Source organism: Myotis yumanensis, unplaced genomic scaffold, assembly GCF_028538775.1.
Source record: "Myotis yumanensis isolate MYYU_CA2020_CCGP unplaced genomic scaffold, mMyoYum1.0.hap1 SCAF_1, whole genome shotgun sequence".
NCBI lineage: Eukaryota > Metazoa > Chordata > Mammalia > Chiroptera > Vespertilionidae > Myotis > Myotis yumanensis.
In genome coordinates, this window is record NW_027223752.1 from 173,851,070 (window position 1) to 173,875,768 (window position 24,699).

The 24,699-nt window shown below is 39.0% G+C and overlaps 1 protein-coding gene across 1 annotated transcript; it reads right to left on the reverse strand.

Annotated features, from left to right (window-relative positions):
• Positions 1-7,232: 7,232 nt before the first annotated feature.
• Positions 7,233-23,415, reverse strand: LOC139022405 (patched domain-containing protein 3). The gene is made up of 5 exons (XM_070433580.1): positions 23,362-23,415; positions 20,467-21,708; positions 17,413-17,534; positions 12,018-12,163; positions 7,233-8,902 (listed from the first exon to the last, which is right to left on the reverse strand). The coding sequence occupies exons 1-5, from the start codon at positions 23,413-23,415 to the stop codon at positions 7,398-7,400; spliced, it is 3,069 nt and encodes a 1,022-aa protein (XP_070289681.1). The 3' UTR covers positions 7,233-7,397.
• Between the last annotated feature and the right edge of the window lie 1,284 nt (positions 23,416-24,699).

Here is a 24,699-nt window from a genome sequence, read left to right on the forward strand (position 1 = left end):
CTTTGAAAAGATTAATAAAGTTGATAAAACTCTGTCTAGACTCAATAGAGAAAATAGGGAAAAGACTCAAATAAAAAAAACCAGAAATGAAAGAGATGTTACAACACATACCACATATATACAAACGATCAAACAAGAATACTGTGAAAGATTATATGCCACCAAATTCAATAACCCTGAAGAAATGGTCATGTTCTTAAAATATATATCAGCTTCCTAGACAGAATCACTTAGAAATGGAAAATCTAAACAAACTGATCAACAGTGAGAACTTGAAATAATCATCAAAACCTCCCTAAAAGTAAAAGTCCAGGACCAGATGGCTTCATTAGTGAATTCTATCATACATTCAACAAGATTTAATACCTACCCCTTCACAACTGTTCTAAAAACTCAAAGAAGAGGCAACATTTTCCTAACATATTTTATGAGGCCAACATTACCCTGATACCAAAATCTGGAAAGGGTAACACATAAAAAAGGAAACTGCAGTCCAATATCTCTAATGCACACAAATACATAACTCCTAGACAAAATACTAGAGTAAATCAAATACAACAATCAATTGAAGATAACACATTACAAAGAAGTGGGTTCATTCTAGGGGAACAAGGATGTGTTCAACATACACAAATCAGTCAATCAATGTGGTATACCACATTAACAAAATAAAGTATAAAAATCATATGATCATATAAATAGATGCAGAAAAAGCATTTGAAAAGATACAACATCCACTTATGACAAAAACACTCAATTAAATATGTATAGAAGGATGGTACATCAACATAAAGGCCATACATGAGAAACCCTTGGCTAATATACTCAATGGTGAAAAACTAAAAACTTTCCCTGTAAGAAAGAAGACAAGAATACCCACTCTCAAGAACCAAGATTGTGCCATAGGTAAACACCTGTACTTGCTGCCTCCCACAACCAGATCAAAATTACAAATAAAATACATAACAACTATCATCTAGATTAGAACCACGGAAACCTGAGTGGAAGAACTACAACTAGAAAAGTGAAGAAGAAAGAGCATTGAGACTGGTAGGAGGTGCGGAGGCATGGAGGTGCGGATGTGTGTAAGGGGCTGGCACCTGGGTGTGCTGCTTTTAAATCCAGAGGGAGATACAAGCTCCCACGTGCTCTGAGCTCCAGTGTTGGGCAAGACTTTGGGGGACCCAGATACATACAGGGAGAAACTGGACTGTCTGGCATCAGGGCAGGAATGTGGGGGCAGCTTTCTTCCAGACAGAGGTGCACGCAGCAGCAGTCAGACCTCTCCAGTGCAGGAATGACTGGCAGCCATTGCTGTTTGCTCCATCCTGGAGACTCCCTGAGACTCCACCCCACCCAATTTACAACCCTACCCAAGCTATGAGCAGCAGCTTTTGCATATGAATGGCCTGTCCTTTCACAGCCTAAAACCTGTCAAATTGCAGCTGCCTCAGGGAGCCCCAAAGCTATCTAAAGAAGGCTCAAGGCCAGCACAGCAGCAGCCTGCCTTGCCTCACAGTTGGGCCTCCTCTGGGCACTTCCAAACTCCATACAAAGAGGAGGAATCTGCAGATCTCTCTGTAGCTCCTGCTGGGTGGCCCCAGGCAGTGGCTGACTTTGCACTTCCCTGGAGACTCGAGCCAGTGTACCAGTGGTCAGTGTGAGACCATCCAGATTACAACTCTTCAGATCCATAAGCAACACACTCAAGGGGCAGACTCAGTGAGCACCAAAGCCCCACTGAAGCAAGTCCTGCCCCATAAGGGTGTCTCCTACTATAATTGTAGCTGGTCCCCACAGTCAATTGGCCCTGGCGGTCAATTCCTCCCAGTGACACCAACAGCAATCAAGGCTCAATTACAACAAAACTGTGCACACAGCCCACAAAAGAATGCACCAAGGTTGTCCACCTCAGGTGATTGGGGAGCCTAAGCCACTGGGACCTATAAGACACCTACTAAAGAAGGTTACTATATCAACTCAAGGAGACTTAGTAGCTACCCAATACATAAAAACAACTTTGCACTTCCCTGGAGACCCAAGAGCCAGTGTACCAGTGGTCAGTGTGAGACCATACCAGATTACAACTCATCACATCCATAAGCAACACACTAGAGGGGCAGAGTCAGTGAGCACCAAAGCCCCACTGAAGCAAGTCCTGTCCCATATGGGTTTCTCCTGCACAGCAGCTCTTCCATTATAGACATAGCTGGTCCTCACAGCTAATTGCCATGGAGGTAAACAAACAGGGAAGCAGCCAAAATGCAGAGACAAAGAAATGTGTCACAAATGAAAGAAATGGAAGAAAGCAAACTACTGGATATAGAGTTAAGGTCACTTAAGAATCTTCTAGAAACCCCTGAGAAACTTAGTGAGACCTTTGGGGAACTTAGTGAGACCTTCAAGGATCTTAGTGAGAATGCCAAAAAAATGGAAAAGGGTCAGTCAGAAATTAAGCATACACTGACTGAAATAAAGAATAATACACAGAGATTCAACAGTAGAGTAGAGGATCCCAAGAATCAAGTCAAAGATTTGAAATATAAGGAAGCAGAAAACACTAACCAGAAGAGCAAAAAGAAAAAAGAATCCAAAAATATGAAGATAGTGTAAGGAGCCTTTGGGACAACTTCAAGTGTACCAACATTCAAATTATGGGTGCCAGAAGAGGAGAGAACAAGATATTGAAACCCTATTTGAAGAAATAATGACTGAAAATTTCCCTTACCTGGAGAAAGAAATAGACTTATAAGTCCAGGAAGCAGAAAGAGTCCCAAACAAGAACCCAAAGAGGACCACACCAAGACACATCATAATTAAAATGCCAAGGGCAAAAGACAAAGAGAGAATCTTAAAAGCAGCAAGAGAAAAACAGTCAGTTACCTACAAGGGAGTACCCATACGACTGTCAGCTGATTTCTCAACAGAAACTATGCAGGCCAGAAGGGAGTGGCAAGAAATATTCAAAGTGATGAATAGCAAGAACCTACAACCAAGATTACTCTACCCAGCAAAGATATCACTTAGAATTGAAGGTCAGATAGAGAGCTTCACAGACAAGAGAGAACTAAAGGAGTTCATCACCACCAAACCAGTATTATATGAAATGCTGAAAGGTATTCTTTAAGAAGAGGAAGAAGAAAAAGATAAAGATAACAATTATGAACAACAAAGTGACAACATATACATATCAACAAGTGAATCTGAAAATCAAATGAATAAAAAATATGATGAACATAATAAACTGGTGAATGTAATAGAATCAGGGGCATGGAAATGGAGTGGACTCACAATTCTTGGGGGGAAAGGGAAGAGGGGAGTGTGGGAAGAGATGGAACAAAGATCTTATATGGATGTATGCTGTACCTATGGACGTGGACAGTGGGATGGCGAAGGCCTGGGTGGAGTGCGAACCGGGTGGCAGGGAGCTATGGGGGGAAAAAAGAAGAACATCTGTAATAATCTGAACAATAAAGATTATAAAAAAAAGAATATTCATTCTCATCACTGATATTCAACATAGTACTAAAAGTCCCAGCCAGAGAAACCAGGCAAGATAAAAAAAAAAAAAAGCATCCAAATTGGGAATGAAGAAATAAAACTGTCAGTTTTTTTCAGTTGACATGATTCTTTATATAAAAAACCCTAAAGACTCCACCAAAAAAAATAATTAGAAATAATAAATACAGCAAAGTTGTAATATATAAAATCAATGTACAAAAATCTATGGTGTTCCTATATACTAACAATGAAATTTCAGGGAAGGAAATGAAAAACAAAACAATTCCTTTTGAAATTGCAACAAAAAGAATAAAATACTTGGGAATAAAAGCAACAAAAAATGTGAAGGACCTATACTGAGAACTTCAAGAAATTATTAAAAGAAAGTGAAGAAGACACAAAAATATGGAAAGATACTCTATGTTCATGGATTGGAAAAATCAACATAGTTAAAATGGACATATTATTGAAAGCAACATACAGATTTAATGCAATTAAAATCCCAGTGGCATTTTAAAGAAGAAATAGAACAAAGAAGATTATATTTGTATGGAAATACAAAAGACTCTGAATAGCCAAAGGAATTCTGATAAAAAAGAACAAAGCTGAAAGTATCACACTCCTTAACTTCAAATTATACTACAATGCAACAATCATCAAAACAGCATGGCATTGGCAGAAAATCAGACTCAGACTAATGGAAGAGAAATGAACCCACAAGTATGTGAGAAAATGATTTTCAACAAAGAAACCAAGTACATACAATGGAAAAAAAGAAAGCTTCTTAAATAAAGAGGGGAAATTGGAAAGCCATAGCAAAAATATGAAACTAGACTGCCATTTGTAACAAAAACTAAGTAAAAATGGATGTAACTATAAGACCTGAAACAATAAATTACATAGAAGAAAACATAGGTACTAAACTTATGGACTTTGGTCTTAGAGAGGATTTTATAAATTTAACTTCAAAGGCAGGGGAAATAAAGGCTAAATTAATGAATAGGACTATCTCAAGCTAAAAGGCTTCTGCACAACAAATGAAACTGGCAGCAAAACAAAAATGCAGCAAATGGAATGGGAAAATATATTTGCAAATAATAGTTTTGACAAGGGTTAATATCCAAAATATATAAAGAACTCATACAACTCAACAACAACATAAACAAACATCCCATTAAAAAATGGGCAGAGGACATGAACAGACACATACAAATGGCCAAAAGATGTATGAAAAGATGCTAAACTTTACTAGCTATTACAGAAATACAAATCAAAACTACAATGAGATGCCACTTCACACCTGTTAGAATGTCTATTATCAACAAGACAAATAATAACAAATGCTGGAGAGGGTGTGGAGAAGAAGGAACCTTCATTTGCTGCTCCTGGGAATGTAAAGTGTTATAGTCACTATGGAAAACAGTATGGAGTTTCCTCAAAAATTAGTACCCAGCAATATTTTTCAACCCCTTCTTTTTGGTTTGGTTGGATTGGAAGTATCTATTGCAGCTCTTAAATCAGATGCTCTTGGTATTTATATTGCTGGTATGAGTTTGGCATTATTGGTTCAAATTTCTTTTACATTTTTCTTGATGTCTTTTGCTGGTTTTAATTTTAAGAAAATATTTATTGCTCATTTTGGCCGCCTATCTGCTTTTTTTTGTTTCTATGTATGAGGTAGAGCTGCTACATCTCCAAGGCTTAGCAGCATGGCCTAATGTAGTAGATGTCCTGTAGGGTCCAGTGGAATAGCCTCCCTGATCACCCCAGCTGGGAATATGAGGTGTGCCCCTCATGTGGGCTGTATACCCTTCTGTTGTAATTGAGTCTTGATTGCTCTTGGCTCATCAAGGACTGGCTTTGATCACTGACCACCTACCTGTGACCACCTTGGAGGATCAGCTGTGCAGGGGCCCACCACACAAAGCAAGACTTACTGCAGTAGGGCTCTGGTAACCACTGAGTCCACCCCTTGAATGTGTCAGAGGTGGTTGAATGATGGTGCTTCAACATGGTCTGAAGTTTTCCACTGGTTGTACTGGTTCTGGGGCTTCCCAGAAGGTGCAGGCCAACATCAGTCACTGCCTGTGTTATGCCTGGGGCCACCAGGCCTAAGTTACAAAGTGGTCTGTGGATGGCTACTTCTTGTGCTGGGCTTAGAGGTACCCAGGCAAGGCCAAGCTGTGAACCAAGGCTGGCTGCTGCTAGTGCCAGGCCTGGGACCACTTAATGAGAGGTATGGGGTTTGCTGAGGCCAGATGCTGCTTGTCTGAGAGATTTTAGAAAAATCTGAAGCCTGAGCCAGGGTATTCCTATGATAAAGCCACTGTAAATAGCTTGGGTGGGCCTGAAAATTGGGTGGGGCAGGGTCTCAAAATTCCTGGGGTGGGGGGGGGGGGGGGCGGACGGGTTGCAAACAGTATGAGCCATATTAATAGTCTCAGACATGGCACCCATCTGCTGGCTCTGAGGGTAAAGGGCTCAGAAAAAATAGCCTCTATAAGCACTCCTGTCTGGGAGAAGGCTGCCCCTCTAGCTTTCACCCTGATGCCAAACAATTCACTTCCTTCCCATATGTCTCTCATGCCTTTTAAGCTGCTGCCTTTGAGCTGGAGCTCAGAGGGAGTGAGTCCAAACAAGTCCATATGTGGACCCTTTAAGAGGAACTGCCTGGGATCCCAGCAGTCTCAGCTTCCCTCAGCTTCAATCCATGCTGGTTTTTACAGCCACAAGTTATGGGACTTCTGTTCTTGGCACTGAAACCCTGTACTGAAACCCTGAGCTGGGGGGGGGGGGGGGGGTGTCTTTACCCTCAGCGGGGACCTTCACAGCCAAGATATCCCTCAAGGTTATTACCTACCATGTGTGGGAGTGGGACCAGCCCGTCCGCGTCTCCGCCCCACCTACCAGTTTTGATGTGGCTTCTTCTTTAATTGCATAGTTGTAGGACTTCCATTCAGCTTGATTTCAGGAGATTCTGAATGATGGTTGTTGTATAGTGTAGTTGTAATTTTGATGTGGTTGTGGGAGGAGGTGGAGCACCACCTTTACCTACGCCAGACAGATGAATATTTTCTAATCTTGGAATAAACAAACATTTCTTAGAGAGGACACTGAAAACACTAATCAAAAACATAAAATAAGATAAATTGGATTTCAAAACTTTAAAAACTTCAGTTCATTATAATACCATTAAGAAAACACATAGAATAGCCCCAGACTTGGAGAATAAGTAAATTAAACTTTTACATAATGATACATATAGGAAGTACAATAAAAATAGTATTGCCCCAGCCGGTTTGGCTCAGTGGATAGAATGTCAGCCTGTGGACTGAGGGGTCCCGGGTTCCATTCCAGTCAAGGGCACATACCTAGGTTGCAGGCTCAATCCCTGGTCCTAGTCAGGGCACATGTGGGAGGCAACCAATCCATATGTCTCTTTCACATCAGTATTTCTCTCTCTCTGTCTCTCCCCCTCCCCCCTTTCACTCTCTCTAAAAGTCAATGGAAAAAATATCCTCGGGTGAGGATTAAAAAAAAATTCCACTTATGATACAATATATAAAACACTTGAATTCCAAGCATGAACTTGTAATGATGAATAAATGGGAAAAAAAAAACCCTGGAAATTTATACTTTATACTTCATTGTGCATAGATTATAATAAAGATGACAACAATTTCTAATTTAGTAAAGATATTTTAATGAAAGACTAATGAATTTTTCTCAGGATATTTTAAATAACATTTTTAAATGGGATTTTCAATTCAAGGAAATGTGTCTTTGTTTTTAGTTTGTTGACTTTTGTTACTAGTGCATTTTTATCAGATTGAGTTGGGGCAATCAGGAATTCTATAATTGGTCTTTAATTTGCTAGTGGATATTCAAACAAACCTTCAAATAAAGGTTAAGAATACTGGAATGAAAATTAGACCATGAGCAGCCCCAAATACCATAACAAGAAACATAATCTTAAAAAATGTCCTGAAGATGTATGCTTTGGCTGCAGATAAGACAGACACCCCTATTATTGTTGAAATTGCACTTTGTAACACAGGGTAGCCTAGCATATACAATGCCTCAATTGTTCTTAGATTTACTGAGGGCTGAGAACTGGAAACAAATGCATAGGAAATGTGTGCAGAGAAATCAAAAGAAAAGCCTATACAAATGACAAGATTAATCATGGATATGGAATCAAGATTGACCTTCCAGAATGCCATGAAACCCGTTACTCCTACAATAACAGAACCAATAGCAAAAGTTACCCACAAGGAGCACAGTGGGTGAGGAATTAACAATAAGGAAACAACAAACATAGCTGCTGATGCCACAATGACATTTCGAATAGTGTTTTCTATTATTGCAGTATACTGATCAAAATATATGAATGCTGGGTTATATACCATTAGGGGAATTTCACAATTTTTGGCCAAGTCTCGGAACTGGATTAACATCTTCTTCTTCTTGGTTGAAGTAGAAATATCGATGGACTGAATGAAGGCACGGGAAGAAATGATTTCATGTGATGATGAAATATTAACATCATACTTAAAATGTGGAAAATCCACAAAAAAACTGGAAATACTCTTCATAAAAGTATTCTTATCATTTATATCTTGCTTTTTATCTTTCATATATTGCACATATTCTCGTAACCAAAACTCTGTAAGAGCTTTATCTACATAGCCATTGTTTTCAAAATCTGCCAGACATTTTTCCAATTTTTGCCTAGCATCTTTATCCCAGTAGTCAAGAGTTTCAGTAACAATAACCATAACCTTGGGACCGTAACGTGGAAAATGACCTTCCTCTACATCAAAATATGGTGTAATGTAGGAATCGTCACTTGCCAAATTTCGAAGGTCTAAACCTTCCTGCACTTGGAAACATCCATATATACTACTTATGAGGTACGATATGTACAGAAGCACTACAAAAAACTTGGTCTTATTGCTTGTGAGAAAAGGACCAAAATAGTCTCTAAAGAACAAATTCATTGGATGGATATCAGTTTCCAGTTCATCTGGGAGAGAATCAAATGGGAGACAGCAGCATCTTTTTAATGAGGAACATTTCTTGTCAGCCATATCTGGCTTTTTTAACCAACGTAGACAGGCTACTTCTCTTTTACCATCCAGGGCCAAAACTGCTCCAAAACAGGTGATGGTATACAAATAACAAAAGAACAGGGTTGTTCCTGTATAGATGCAAAAGTACTGTATAGATCTGAAGGAGGTCATAATTCCCGTATAGAAGGCCAGGATGTTAGTGACAGTGGTGATTGTAATGGACACTGCCACTTTTGAATAGGTCCTGGACAAACGATGTCTTATGCTATTCACGAGTTTGGTCTTCTGCCAGCCGGAAATCATAATAAACATGTCATCGACCCCAACACCTGTTAATAAAAGAAACAATCGTCATAAATATTAATTTCTATTAAAAAATTAAACAGATCACCCTGGCCCATGTGGCTTAGTTGGTTGAGTGTAATCCCGTGCACCTACAGGTCACTGGTTCGATTCCCTGTCAGGGCACATGCCTAGATTACAGGCTGATCCCCAGTAGGAGGTGTGCAGGAGGTGATGGATCAATGTTGTGCTCTCACATCTCTCTCTCTCTCTCTCTCTCTCTCTCTCTCTCTCTCTCTCCCCCCCCCGCCCCGCCTTCTCCTTTCCTCTCTCTCTGAAGTCAATGAAAACTTATTTTAAAAATTCAAATAGATCAATTCAAACCATCTTATTTTTCCATTTCTTTCAGGTCTTATTTACTTTGCCCAATCTGTGCTTTGATGCTACTTTCTCTCATTGCCTCTGAATCCACAACAGAATTCATCACTCCTTCTTCTGTAATAACTCTGTGCTTTGTACATACTCCTATTCTTTGGACATAGCACAATATATTCTACTCCTAATCTTCATTTAAGGAGTTTCAATGATGAGTCAGGAAACCTGGTTGACTGTTTGTTAGTGGAAGCAGGGTTAGCAATGAATCTTTGATTTTGATAGATTACTTGAGAAACCATTTTCTCTCATAAGTCGTTTCAAACTAATGCACAAACACAATGAGCAATCATTCTGTTGCTTAAAATATAAGTTGGATTTACTTATTCTACAGTAAGCATCTAGCTATCAATGTGGTATCATTTGAGAGGCACCACATAGTTTATAGAGACACACACACACACACACACACACACACACACACACACACAGTTTTCCTGCTGGTCTGTTTTTGATAAGACAGAATGCTATCATTCAAACTTCACTTGCCCAGTTTAAGGTCTTCTCTCATTAAAATGAAAGTACTCTTGATATCAGAATTATGTCCCAAAATAAATATCAAGGATCCTTTACATATTAACGCCTACTAGGTGGTTAGTTCTTTTCTACACTGACATTTCATGATTGGTTTGAAATAAAGGAGACTTTGAAATTGTCATTAAAGACTGGGAAAGGAGGACTATAAAGAAGAAAGGGGATTAGAAAGAAAGCATGAGCATGCTGCAGATACATTTTACTTCCTCACGCTTTTTACTAGAGCAATCATACAGTCAGTTCTTGGAAGTAAAATGCTGATCTTAATTTAAATTTTGGGGGATCATCTCTATGGATTGCATGGATTGCAATGGAGATTGCAAGTCTGCCTCTAATTCAGATGTTCTATGGGTATAATCGAGGTAGAAGTACCTACATTAAAATAACCAAGAATGAACTCATTGATATTTATTAGGTATCTAAAATCTGGTTTTTGCCCAGCCACCATGGCTCAGTGGTTGAGCGTCGACCTCTGAAACAGGAGGTCACAGTTTGATTCCCGGTCAGGGCACTTGCCTGGGTTGCAGGCCTGATCCCCCATGGGGAGTGTGCAGGAGGCAGCCAATCAATGATTTTCTCTCATTATTGATGTTTCTATCTCATTCTCCCTTCCTCTCTGAAATCAATAAAAAAAAATAAAAGACAAAAACCAACAAACTAATTTTATTATTTATAGGACACTGTTAAGAAATTGTCCATATACAGTTTTTGAGTTGCTGCAATCACAAACACACTCACATACAAACACTCCTATGTACACACAGACTATACAAAAAAATGGTTTATATTAAGTCAGTTATACACACTTTACTTATTTATGGCTGTGGGGAAGATTGAGAGATTAAATGTGCGTCTATAGGAAGAAGGTATGCACTGAAGAGCTAGAATAAATAAGCTGAATTCCTGTGTATAGCAAATCCACTATCTCCCCCAGGAAATCAAATATCATTTCTTTCAAGTTGCTTGTTTTCCAAAATATAAATACCTTTGTTTTCTCATGCTTACTCTAAAATAAATTCTGAAATTACAGAGAAATACAACCAAAAAATTTAAGCGACTGTAATTCCATCCTTGTGATAATTCCTGCTAACATTTTGATGTTTATCCATTCAGAATTTGCTCTATACAAATGTACCACTCTATTTCAAAATTTCATTTCATAACCAGTATTTTTTCATTTAATATTTCATTAAATGAAATATTTCATTTTTCATTTAATGTGTCTACTTCTTTTTAAAGACTGAAAATAATTTCAAAATTTTAATATGCTATATTTGAATTGACCAATCCCATCTAGCCCTAGCCCTAACCCTAGCCCTAACCCTAACCCTAACCCTAACCCTAACCCTAACCCATATCAAGATGGGATTAGGTTGTTTTCAATATTTTCCTATTCTAAATCACACCAAAATGAACATGTTCTACTTTTCGAGCAATTGTTCAATTAATAGGACAAATTACTAGCAGTGTAATTGATAGATCAAAGGTATTTCTTCTAAAATATTTATTAAAATATATTTTTATTGATTTCAGAGAGCAAGAGAGAAGGAGAAAGACATAGAAATATCAATGATGAGAGAGAATCATTGATCAGCTGCCTCCTACATGCCCCCTACTGGGGATGGAGCCTGCAACCCAGGCATGTGCCCTGACTGGGAATTGAACCATGACCTCCTGGTTCACAGGTTGATGCTCAACTGAGCCACACTGGCAGGGCCCCCTTTAAATTTTTAAGTATTTTTTATTTGTTGCAAAGTTGCACTAAAAGAAAGTGTGTCCCAATTTAAAATTTCCCCCAGCAAAATATGCGTGCTCATTTGTACACAATTTTACCCAAAACGTCAATCTTAGTAATTTTTATTAATCTAATAAGAAAACGAGGTATCTCACTCTTGGTTCAATTTGAATCCCTTGATTAATGGAGAAATCAAATATTTTTTTCTTATATTTTCAATTTTTGGTGTGTATGTGTGTGTACAGCCTGTTCATGTTCCTTGTACTTCCATTTGGGGTGCTTGCTTTTTTCAACTCTAAAAATACATAATTCAATGTTATTTTCTTGTTTCTGTTACCTTATTTTGGATCTGTAGAGCAATTTAAACATAATTATTTTGCTTAATATAAAATAAGCTCCTTTCTTAGGCATCCTATAGCCCCAAATACTCAGTGTGTAGTCTCACATTTTGTTTTACTCACCTAGAACAAGAAATGGTGCATTTTTAATTATGGTCACAAATGGCACCCCAATGAACAACATCAGGCCAAAGCCGCTCAACACTGCGAAGGCAGTAGAAATCACTCCAAAAACTGCAACAAAAATTTTGTTTCGTACACAGTCACACCTGTAAATTTGGAGGGAAAAAATCATGGAATTTGTGATGGTACTAAAATGACATCAATTCATAACAGTCTTGACTTAGACATGAATTTAGAAACCTCTTGGGCAATAATTCCTAAACCTGTCTGCTGGAGACATTTAAGTTCCTGGCACTATGCAAGGGGAAAAAAGAGGAAGCAGAAAAGTTGGAAATCTTTACTTTTATCAAACTTCCCTGGGTGATTTTTATTTATTGATTGTAGCAGGAGAGAGGGAAGGAGGGAGGGAGGGCAAGAGAAAAAGAGAGAGAGAGAGAGAGAGAGAGAGAGAGAGAGAGAGAGAGAGATGGATTTGTTATTCTACCTACTTATTATGCAGTCATTGGTAGATTTTGTATGTGCCCAGACTAGGGATGGAACCTGCGACTTTGGCGTACTGGGACAATGCTTAACCAACTGAGCTACCTGACCAGGGTCCCTGCGTGATTCTTATATAGTTAGATAAGCACTCATCTACTGGCTGGCATCTTAGAACCTTAAAGTTACACCAAAACACTGCAGGTGGTTCATTTCACTCTGTTTTTCAAGGGATGTGGATGGAATACAATAGAAGTGGAGGGCAAGCCTCACCTGTATCAGGTCTTAAATAGCTCCTGCATTTCAAAGCTAGGTCAATATATATTGTGGTTAACAAAGATTATGCAAAGCCTCCTTCTAAAACATTTTCATGATTGTCATCTATTGGTGAAGTGGGCTGTAGAAAAGTTGCTAGTAAATGCAAAAAAAATTTTTTTTGAATCACACAACCAATGTCTGTTTTTTTTGTTGTTGGACAAACATAAATGGGGAGATGTACACAGCATTTTAAAGTATGGATTCAATACTTTACCTCTCCAACCACCACAACAGCATATTTTAATATATTGACAACAATCTCTGGTTTTATATTTTACTTGGTTGTTAACTGCTTCAAAACAAATGACTGATACCTGCCTCTAGATATCTTTAGTAGAAGAGAGAACTTACGTTTGAAAACTAGAAATGTCATCTATAGCAGTGGTTCTCAACCTGTGTGTCACGACCCCTTTGGGGATCAAACGACCCTTTCACAGGGGTCGCCTAAGACCATCGGAAAACACATATATAATTACATGTTGTTTTTGCGATTAATCACTATGCTTTAATTATGGTCAATTTGTAACAATGAAATTGGGGGTCACCACAACATGAGGAACTGTATTAAAGGGTCGCGGCATTAGGAAGGTTGAGAACCACTGATCTATAGAAATAGAGCCACTGATTCCAAAACAGCAAGAACATGATTAAAGACCTTCTTCTGGCAATACCACATTAAAATAGCTGAAATTTCTTATATTAAAAAACATTCTACAACATGGCTGTATTTTATTTTTCATTATATTTAAAAAAATTTTAAAATATATTTGACATACAATATATTCATTTTAGGTGTAGAACCCAAATGATTAGACATTTATATAACTTACAAAGTGATCACCCATTAAATCTAGAACTCATCTCACACCATACATACTTATTACAATGTTATTGACTATATTCCCTATACTGTATTTAACATCCCCATGACTAGACTGTAACTATAAATTTATACTTCTTAATTCATTCACCTATTTCACCCACCCCCTTCACCTCCCACCCATCTGTCAATCATCAAAATGTTCTGTATCTATGAGTCTGATTCTGCTCTGCTTGTTCGTTTATTTTGTTTTTTAGATTCTACATGTAAGTGAAATCATATGGCATTTGTCTTTTCTTTCTCTGTATGACTTATTTCACTCAGCGCAATATCTTCTATGTTCATACGCGTTGTTACAGATGTCAAGATTTCATTATTTTTTACTAGAGGGCACGAATTCATGCACCAGTGGGGTCCCTCAGCCTGGCCTGTGGGGATCAGGCCAAAACCAGTTCTCTGACATCCCCCAGGGGTCCTGGATTGTGAGAGGATGCAGGCCAGGCCGAGGGACTCCACCAGTGCACGATTAGGGCTGGGGAGGGACTGTGGGTGAACTCCAGGGTGTGTCCAGCCTGTCTTGCCCAGTCCCGATCGGCCAGACCCCAGCAGCAAGCTAACCTACCAGTCAGAGTGTCTTCCTCTTGGTGGTCAGTGCGTGTTACAGCAACTGGTCGAACGGTTGAATGGTTGGACACTTAGCATATTAGGCTTTTATATATATATATATATATATATATATATATATATATATATATATATATAGATGGTTGGGTCATATTCCATTGTTTAGATGCACCACTTGTTCTTTATACATTCATCTATTGATAGGCCCTTAGGTTGCTTCCATATTTTGGCTATTGTAAATAATGCTTCAATGAACATATGGATGCATGTGCTTTTTGATTTAGTGTTTTGAGGACCCAGAAATGGAATTGCTGGGTTCTTTGTTTCTTTTTATAGTCTTTGTTTTAAAGTCTATTTTGTCTGATATAAGTATTGCTACCTAAGCTTTTTTTATTTTGTTTCTATTTTCTTGAAATATCTTTTCCCACTCTTTTACTTTCAATCTGTGTATGTCTTTCAATTTGAAGTGAGTCTCTGATACACAGCATATGTTTTCTTATACATTTAGCTACCATATGTATTTTGATTGGAACGTTTAATCCAAAGATATCACAAGAAAACTACATTGCAATATCTTTATGAATATAGACAAAAAAGACCTCAACACAATTCTAGCAAGGCCAATTCAATAGCATATTAAAAGGGTTATACACCTTATAGACCAAGTGGGATTTATCCCAGGAATGCAAGAGTAGTCAACATAAGAAAATCAATGTAATACACCACACTAATACAACAAAAAATAAAAACCATATGATCATCTCAATAGATGTAGAAAAGGCATTTGACAAAATCCAACACCCAAAACCAAGGAATAGAGAGGACTTCTTGTATAACTAACATCATACTAAATTGTGAAAAACTGAATGCTTTCCCTCTAAGACCAGAAACAAGGATACCCATTGTCACCAATGATATTCAACATTGTGGTGTTAGCCAGCAATTAGACAAAAAATAGAAATAAAAGGAATCCAAATTGAAAACGAAAAAGAGTAACTAACTTTTCCCCCAGATTACACAATTCTATATGTGAAAATTCCAAAGAATCCATAAAAAAATGCTAGAGTAAACAAATTCAGCAAAGCTACAGGATACAAAATCAACACACAAAAATCAATTCTGTTGTTATCCATGTGCAATAAACAATCCCAAAAGCCAATTACAAAAGCAGTTCCATCTAAGTAGTGCCTAAAATAATACTTAGGGTCTAGCTGGTTTGGCTCAGTGGATAGAGTGTTGACCTGAGGACTGAAGAGTCCCAGGTTTGATTCTGATTAAGGGCACATGCCTGGTTAAGGTCTTGATCCCCAGTGGTGGGTGTGCAGGAGGCAGCCAATCAATGATTCGCTCTCATCATTAATGTTTCCATTTCTCTCTCCTTCTCCCTTCCTCTCTTAAATCAATAAAAATATATTTTTTAAAAATAGAATAATACTTAGGAATAAATTTGACCCAGGAGGTAAAAGGCTTGCACACTGAAAACTATAAAACATTGGTGAAAGAAACTAAAGAAGACCCAAATCAATGAAAATATTTCCTTAGTTCATGGGGAGGTAGATTTAATATTGTTAAAATGTCAATCTCATCTAAAGCAATTACAGATACAACATAATCTCTATTAAAATTCCAATGGCCTTTTTTTCTATTCATAAATGGAAAAGTCAGCCCTCAAATTTTATATGAAATTTTAATGGGCCTTGGATATCCAAAATAATCTTGAAAAAGAAGAAGGTTGGAGGACTGAAATTTCCAGATTTAAAAACTTTTAACAAAGCTCACAAAAAATCAAAATTGTGTGGTATTGGCATATGGAAAGACATATAGACCAATGCAATAAAATTTAGAGTGCACAAATAAACCCATGTATATATAGCTAATTGATTTTTTCTTCATCAAATGGCTCTTCTACAAATACAAGAAAGGAGTTGAACCCTTACTTCACACCATATGCAAAAATAATTTAAAATTGATCAACAACTTAAATATAAGAGCTAAAACCATAAACTCTTAGAAGAAAACATAGGATAAATGTGCATTACCTTGGACTTGCTAATGGATTCTTAGATATAGCACCAAAAGCACAGTAGCAAAAGAAAAAATAGATAAATTGAACTTCATAAAAATTAAAAACTTTTGGGCATTAGAGGACAGTATCAAGAAAGTGAAGAGATAATTCACAGAGTGGCAGAATCATATATCTTTCTGTTAAGGGTTTAATATCTAAAATATATAAAGTATTCATCAATAACAGGACTCAACAACAGAAGGACAAATGACCCCATTAAAAAATGAGTATAGGCTTTGAATTGACATTTCTCCAAGGAAGATATACAAATGGCCAATAAACACATCAAAAGATACTTATCATTAGTAATTAGGGAATTGTGACTCAAAACCACAATAAGATGATATTTTGTATCTACTTGAATGGCTATAATCCATAAAACAGAAAATGACAAGGTTGGTGAGGAAGTAGAGATGTTGCTGGTGGGATATAAAAAGGTGTTTTCTGTGGAAAACACTTTAGCAGTTCTCAAGAACTTAACCTGGAATTATCACACACCACCAATGCTACTTCTAGGTATATAATGAAAAAGAATTGAAAACTGGGGTTCAAATGGATATTTGTATACTAATGTTCATTGCAGCATTATTCATAATAGCCAAAAGGGAGAAATATTCCCAAGTGCCCATCAAAAGACAAGTGGCTAAATAAAATGTGGTGTATACATATAATGGAATATTATTAAGCAACAAAAATAAATGAGTTCTGATACATGCTACACTATGGATGAACACTGAAAACATTATGCTAAGTGAGGTAAACCAGTCACAAAAGGACAACTTTTATATGATCTCACTTATATGAAATCTGTAGAATAGGCAAATTCACAGAGACAAAGTAGATTGAAGGTTTACCAGGGCTGGGAGGAGGCACTGGGGTGTTATTGCTTAATATTACAGCACTTCTGTTTGGAGTGATGGAAAATATTTGGGAACAGAGAGTTGTACCGATTGCACAGCAGTGTGAATGTCATTAATACAACTGAATTTTAAACTCAAAATGGTTAAAATGACATTTTATATTATCTATATATATGTTTTACCTCAATAAATTTAAAAAAATAGCTTACAAAAACAAATAAAATATTTTACCTGTAGCATGATGCGATTGAAAATAATATGATTAGAAAGTATGCCACATAAAACAAAGGGATCACCGTCTTAGAAGTTGCCTCAAATTCCAGTTGTCTAGAAAGTGATGTAAAGTAGACCACCTGCCACAAAAATGTACTCAGATGAATAACTCTTAGTTATAATATTTGTGAATGAGTTACAAACACTATTAAAACACTCTATGCCTTAACCAGTTTGGCTCAGTGGATAGAGCATTGGCCTGTGGACTCAAGGGTCCCAGGTTCGATTCTGGTCAAGGGCATGTACCTTGGTTGCGGGCACATCCCCAGTGGGGAGTGTGCAGGAGGCAGCTGATCGATGCTTCTCTCTCATTGATGTTTTTAACTCTCTATCCCTCTCCCTTCCTCTCTGTAAAAAATCAATAAAATATATTTAAAAAAACACTCTAGCCTATTGGTGAAAAAAATGTTCAAATTCATTAAAAGATCAAAATACATGAATTATCATTTTAGAATAAAGAATATGGATTTGCTTTCCCCCCCAAATCTCTGACATGCTCTCTGAAGTTTCTTACAAAAATCCAAAGTTTAAAATGTCTGAAAATACAAAATCTAAATTTTACATAAAACTGTGAAATCCTACATAAAACCCTAATATGCAAATCGACCAAACAGAGGAACAACAGGTCGCTATGATGTGCACTGACCACCAGGAGGCAGACACTCAAAGGAGGAGCTGCCCCCTAGTGGTCAGTGCGCTCCCACAGGGGTGCCGCTCAGCCAGAAGCTGGGCTCACGGCTGGTGAGCACAGGGGCAGTGGCGGGAGCCTCTTCCACCTCCGCTGCAGGTGGGCAGTAAGAAGCAAGGGGTCCCGGACTGTGAGAGGGTGCAGGCTGGGCTGAGGGACCTCCCTCTCCTGGTGCACAAATTTCGTGCATCGGGCCTCTAGTTATTAATAATTAAAGGACATGTGGCTTTTTCTAAAATTTTAGTAGGTTGTTATATTTTACTATTTTAATTGCATAAATATCCTTTCAGAAAGGCCTGGTATTCAAAGGCTTTTTCCAGTGGGTGACTCACTTTCACCAGGCTATTCAGAAATATTAGTTGGTTTCCTAGCCCAAGAATTACTGAACAGTTACCATGTTTCTGGCACTATAATATAATTTACTTGAAAAAAAAATGCTGAGCTAGTTATCTTTTTTCAGTAACACTATGGAACATTTGTTTGAAGTTTTTTTGTTTGTTGCTTTTTATTCCAGTGAACTTCAAACAAATTTTAGGGGGCTCCTGGAAACAGCAAAGATTAGCTTAAAGTAAGAATTAAAAGTTATTTGAGCACATTTTTGTGGCAGGTGGTCTACTTTACATCACGTTTTAGACAACTGGAATTTGAGACAACTTCTACAACAGTGATCCCTTTGTTTTATTTGGCATATTTTCTAATCATATTATTTTCAATTGCATCATGCTACAGGTAAAATACTTTCATTTCATTTTTTTTATAGCATGCTATGAGGTTGGCTGAAGCAAAATAAGCCAGTCAGAGAAAGACAAATATCACATGATCTCGCTTATATGTGGAATATAATGATCACAATAAACTGATGAATAAAATAGAACCACAGGCTTGGAAACATGGAACAGACTGATGAATCTCAGAGGGAATGGGGTAGGAGATTGGTGGCGGGAAGAGATTAACCAAAGAACTTACATGAATGTTTTCATTGCCCACGAATACAGACAATAGGGTGGTGAAGGTCTGGTGCAGGTGCAGGGTGGGAACTGGATGGAGGGGAGTAAGGGGAAAAGAAAAGAGGGGTGTATCTGTAATACTCTCAACAATAAAGATAAAAATAATTAGTTCATCTGAGCCAGTGGAGAGGAAGAAGTTCGTAAATATCGTTGTTTGCTTTGTATTTTTTCTTTAAATGATAGAGTCAGCCAACTTCATAGCATGCATAAAAAACAAGACAACAAATAAAAATATTTTACCTGGGCATGATGCGATTGAAAATAATGTGATTAGAAGGTATGCCACATAAAACAAAGAGGGCACCAGCTTAGCAACTGCGTCAAATTCCAGTTGTCTAGCAAGTGACCACCTGCCACAAAAATGTACTCGGATGAATAACTCTTAATTACAATATTTGCAAATGAGATACAAACACTATTGAAGCACTCTAGCTTATTGGTAAATAAAATGTTTAAATTCTTTAAAAGATCAAAATACATGAATTATCATTTTGGAATAAAGAATATAGCTTGCTTCTTTCCCTAAATCTCCAGCATGTTCTCCAAATTTTCTTACAAAAATCTAAAGTTTACAATTTCCAAAAAATACAAAATCTAAATTTTACATAAAACTGTGACATTATTAATAACTAAAGAAATTGTGGCTTTTTCTAAATTTTTATTAGGTTGTTATATTTCACTATTTTAATTGCATAAATATCATTTCAGAAAGGCCTGGTATTCAAAGGCTTTTTCCAGTGGGTGTCTCACTTTCACCCGGCTATTCAGAAGTATTAGTAGGTTTGCTGGCACAAGAATTATTGAACAGTTACCATGTTTCTGGCACTATGATATAATTTACTTGAAAAAAAAAATGCTGAGCTAGTTACCTTTTTCAGTAACACTATGGAACATTTGCTTGAAGTTTTTTTTGTTTGTTGCTTTTTATTCCAGTGAACTTCAAACAAATTTTAGGGTGCTCCTGGAAACAGCAAAGACTAACTAAAGGTAAGAATTCCCACGTAATTTGGCTGGAAAACCAATCCCCAAAACTAAGCCTGAAGATCAGTGTCTGTACTGAACAGACCTACCTTGAGGATGTAGGATTTGTGTTTTCCACCCAAATGTTAACAAGGATCTAAGATTTGTGGCATCCTTCTGGGTGTTAAAGAAAGTTGGATTAAGTGCCAAATACAGTAGCACACGCTCAGCTTCAAATCAAGGACTCCATCACTCAGGGAGTGCTATTGCTATCTATGGATCTATGGTCCTTGGAACAAGTCGTCTTATCCCTCCCACTTTCTCCTGGCCTCCCTATCAACCCCAGCTGCCACGTACCTGGATCATCTTCAAGGCCAAACTCTCTTCAATATTGCTAAATTCGTCCAGGAAATGTATGAGCCACCTCTTGCTATGCTCATTATTCTCTTTTTCTTGGGTTCTTAGGTAATATTGCAGCCGCATGGCTTTGGCCTGCAGGAGTAAATAGTTTGTTCCCATCTGCTTGCCTAAGATGGTTCCACCAAGGGTGCCCGCCAGGGAGACAGGCTGGCTGTTTTGGATGTAGATGGGGAAGGTGATGCTTTTCAGGTCAAGCTTCTTATTCACCTGCCAGGCGAATAGGAGGGGGTTGGAGGGCACACAGATGCCCTGGTTCTTGGCACACACCTGACTGAAGAGGATCGGGGTTCCATCTTCCTGAGTCGCATTCAGAGCCTGCACCGCACTGTCTAATCTGCTAACTTCTGACAAGATTTCTTGTTTCAGCACGGTGTCAGAGTTTGACACCACTAGAATGGAAGCGAATTGGACCTCAGAGCTCATCCTGAAGATGGAGAAGTGAAAAGAGTCATTAGTGGTGAAATGTCCCTGCACAAAGCGCCGTTCTCCCTTGGCCGGGCTCCTGACGGGGGTGTACTGCTCCTCGAGGTCCTCTTCTTCATCCTTGGGCAGGTAAATGAAGCCAGTGGTCAGAGTAGTTGTCAGCAGAATGGGCACCAGCAGGAAGACCCAGGGGTGTGAGCCCACCTCCCACCCCAACCATCGGAAGGCCCGGGAGAGCGGAGCCTCCAGGCAGTTGGTGTGGCAGCGGTGCTTCTGAGACACTTCGGTTGAGGACCGTCGTAGAGGTGAATCCCACCCCACCGAACTTGACTCCTGCAACTCCATAGCTCCTGTTGGCTCTGCATGCTGCCCCGAAGCCCAGTCCAGCTCAGGTTTCTGTTCCAAGAGCAGCTCTGCCTTCTCAGCCGGGAGTGGTACTGCCTGCAGATCTGCCCCTTCATCCAAGTCTGGTCCAGGCCCCGATGGCTTCGGCAGGGACTCTGGTTGTTGCTTCTCTGTGGGCTCGGGCTCCATACCTGGGCCAAGCTCAGATGTGTTTAGACTCATTTCCATGAAGGAAAGGCTAGTAGCTACTGGGTGAGCACCTATCTCTACCGTAGCCAACGGTTTCCCAACGGATTCCCAACGGTTTCCTGGAAATTCTAAGAAGTCTGAACATGGCTGCTCCTGCCTGGATGCTGGAGCTTCCACTGGGGACCACGTGACTTGTAGCCCGACTAGCCCCAAATGTGTCCTCTCAGGATTTCGTTAATAGAAAAAAATACTTCAGTATTTTAGCGCTGCTCCCAGGGGCCTCAAGTTTTGGCTCCTCAGAGAGAGAGGGCTGATTTTTTAAAATTGAATTTATTGGGTGACATTGGTTAATAAAATTATATAGGTTTCAGGTGTACAGATCTATAATACATTGTCTGTATATTATATTGTGTGTTCACCACCCCAAGTCAAGTCTCCTTCCATCACCTTTTATCCCCCCTTTACCTTCTTCTACCTCATCCCACCTTTTTTCCCTCTAGTAATCACCATACTACTGTCTGTGTTTATGAGGTTTTTTTCTTAATCTCTTAAATGCTATGACAGAAGAGTAAACTGGTTAGTGGTGGTATGTATGTATGTGTGTGTGCAAGCTAAGGAATCAGGACTTCTTTTTTAGCAGCTCACAGAAGTCTTCTTAGGGCTGTTTATATTACTTTTCATGCATGTTTTGATCTATGAATTTATCTTTACTCCCTAATCTATTGAGGAAAACCCTACCATATTTTAGACCCTTAGCTTTTAGTAGTTCTCTTGCCACTTGGTAAGGAAAATGTAGAAGGTCAAGAAAAGAAGAAAAGGTTTGAGAATTTGTGTGGTAAGTAACATCTACTCATTTTTATTCTGTTGGGAGAATGACATTCACTTAATATACGCCAGTGATTCAAAACGGGTGGACACCGTGTTAGAAAATGGTAGGAATGTTAGACATTTGATTCTGATCACGAGTTGGCCCTCTCTGTGAAGTCAGTGTCGACATCTGAGGGCACAGATGCATTTCCCTAGGAACTGGCTTGAATTTGGAGTTGGGAACAGGGGTTGAAAGATCAGGGTCAGCAACAGGAGAGGAAAGCAGAGAGTTGGGCCTGGAGCGGATTCTGAGGATGGCAGTGGTGAAGGCAAAGGCAGGCAAGGTGGACTCGAGGGTCTCCTGAATTAAAAGGCGGGATGAGTGGGAGAGAGGGCACTGCTGGGAGGAAGGTATTTAATTAAACTGAATTCTACTGCAGCCAGCCCCTGGGCAGTGCTGACACAGACCAAAGCAGGACTGGCTCGGGGATACAAACTGCTGCATAAATTATACTAAATGAGTAACACATGGGAAAGGTCTCAGACCCATCCCTGACACATAATGAAAATTCAATTAGTATTTTTCATCCCCTTCCTGCTCTTAAAAAAAAAAAAAATTATATATATATATATATATATATATATATATATAAAATTGATTTTAGAGAGGAAGGGAGAGGGAGAGAGAGATAGGAACATCAATGATGAGAGAGAATCACCAATCGGCTGCCTCCTGCAACCCCCCACACTGGGGATTGAGCCTGCACGCATGTGCCCTCACCAGGAATTGAACAGTAACCTCCTGGTTCATAGGTCAATGCTCAACCACGAAGCCATGCCTGCCGGGCCCTTCTTGCTCTTGATGATGCTACCAGGTAGCACATAAAACACACTGTGTTTGCTTGGGCCAAAAGCATCATTTCGACAATATTGTCTCAGCAGCATTTCCAGTGCAATTAAAAGTTGAACTCAATGTGTGAAATGGTGGAGAAAAATAGCAGTCACTGATCAGGAGAGAACACTTCAGCCTTAGCTGGAGTTGAGAAAGAAATAACGGGTCTCATTTACCCTGGGGGAAGCAGGAATATCTGGAGGCCCAAAGCTAAGGGGCTTAGTGACCATGACTGTGAGAGGCCTAATAAGCCTGAATTCCCAGATCTCAGCATCAGACCTGAGGCCTAGGAGCTGGGCAAGCACATTTGTTGAAAGAATGAACAAAGGGCTCAAAAGTGGTCACTTTTCTCTTCCTCCTCCTTCTCCTCCTCCACCTCCTCTTTGTTCTCTACAATTCAGCATGGAATTGCTGACAGAGCACAGGATCGCTGGGAAGGAACCTGTGTTCCCTCTCAAACGCTAACTAGTTGGGTGGCCCTGGGCAGCAGCCTGTACTACATCCATGGCTTTCAAGTTTTTACCGTAAGGAACAGTAAGAAAATACATATTACATGGCTGTCCCAGTACATACCTATTTATGAAAGATAGAACATACTCTTATTATGTATAATGGTATTTTTTATTTTATTTCATTTAAAAAATGCAAGCTTTGACCCAATACACCAATTCTTGGACCCATTAATTAGCAACCAACCTGCAGTTCCTCCTAAAGCCCCCTTCCCAAAGAAACGGGACCAAATAAAATGCATGGACTTTGCAATCTCTGGTTTTATCTCTGTGCTCTTCAACTGCATATAAATATCTAGTTCATTGCCCCAGTGACTTAACAATGACAATTATTTTCCCTTTCCCTGGGGAATTCTCCTTCATCTCCATCTCTTCCAGTTGAAGGCCTGTAGAAAATGGCACACGTTCACGAAGAGCTCTCTATTTTTTCTTTCCCAGTTAGCATGCAAACAAACAGGACTGCCTTCTTCCTCCTCTGAAATTTAAGGGCCCTATTCGATATATTTATGTGGGCCTCATTTTATGTGTTTATTGGTGCAGACCGGTGTTACACGAGCCCCACTGCCACCACGCGGCTTAAAACTCAAGAGAGTTGGGTTCTAACTTTCTCCATTACAGTGAAGAATAGACCCCCACTGTGCTCCCGTTCCTCAACACCAAACTGCCCTTTTCCTCCTCAATGTGCCAGTGAGATTCCTCGGGGTGGAGGGGTACGAGAATGGGAGAAAGATATAAAATCTCACAGCTCTGGAGAAACTGAGGAACAAAACAGAACCAGAGGCATGGAAGTATGGAACAGCTGCGGGGGGAGAAGGAGACAGGAGGACTGGATGGAAGAAGGTGAAGAGATTAGCCAAAGAACATATCTGCATAGCCCATGGACACAGACAACAGTGTGGTGATGGGCAGAGGGAGGGGGGCGGGGGCTGGGTAGAGGTGGGTAAAGCGGAGGGATTGGGGACATCTATAATAGTGTCAACAATTAAATAAAAATTTTAAGAAAAC

Bases quoted from the DNA above. Each gene is read 5' to 3' on its own strand.
- LOC139022405 (XM_070433580.1), bottom strand. From the start codon at position 23,415: ATGGTCACTAAGCCCCTTAGCTTTGGGCCTCCAGATATTCCTGCTTCC. The intron at 21,709-23,361 runs GTAAATGAGACC...CGAAATCCTGAG, and splicing joins ATATTCCTGCTTCCCCCAGG to AGGACACATTTGGGGCTAGT. The intron at 12,164-17,412 runs GTAAAATATTTT...CCAAATTTACAG, and splicing joins TCAATCGCATCATGCTACAG to GTGTGACTGTGTACGAAACA.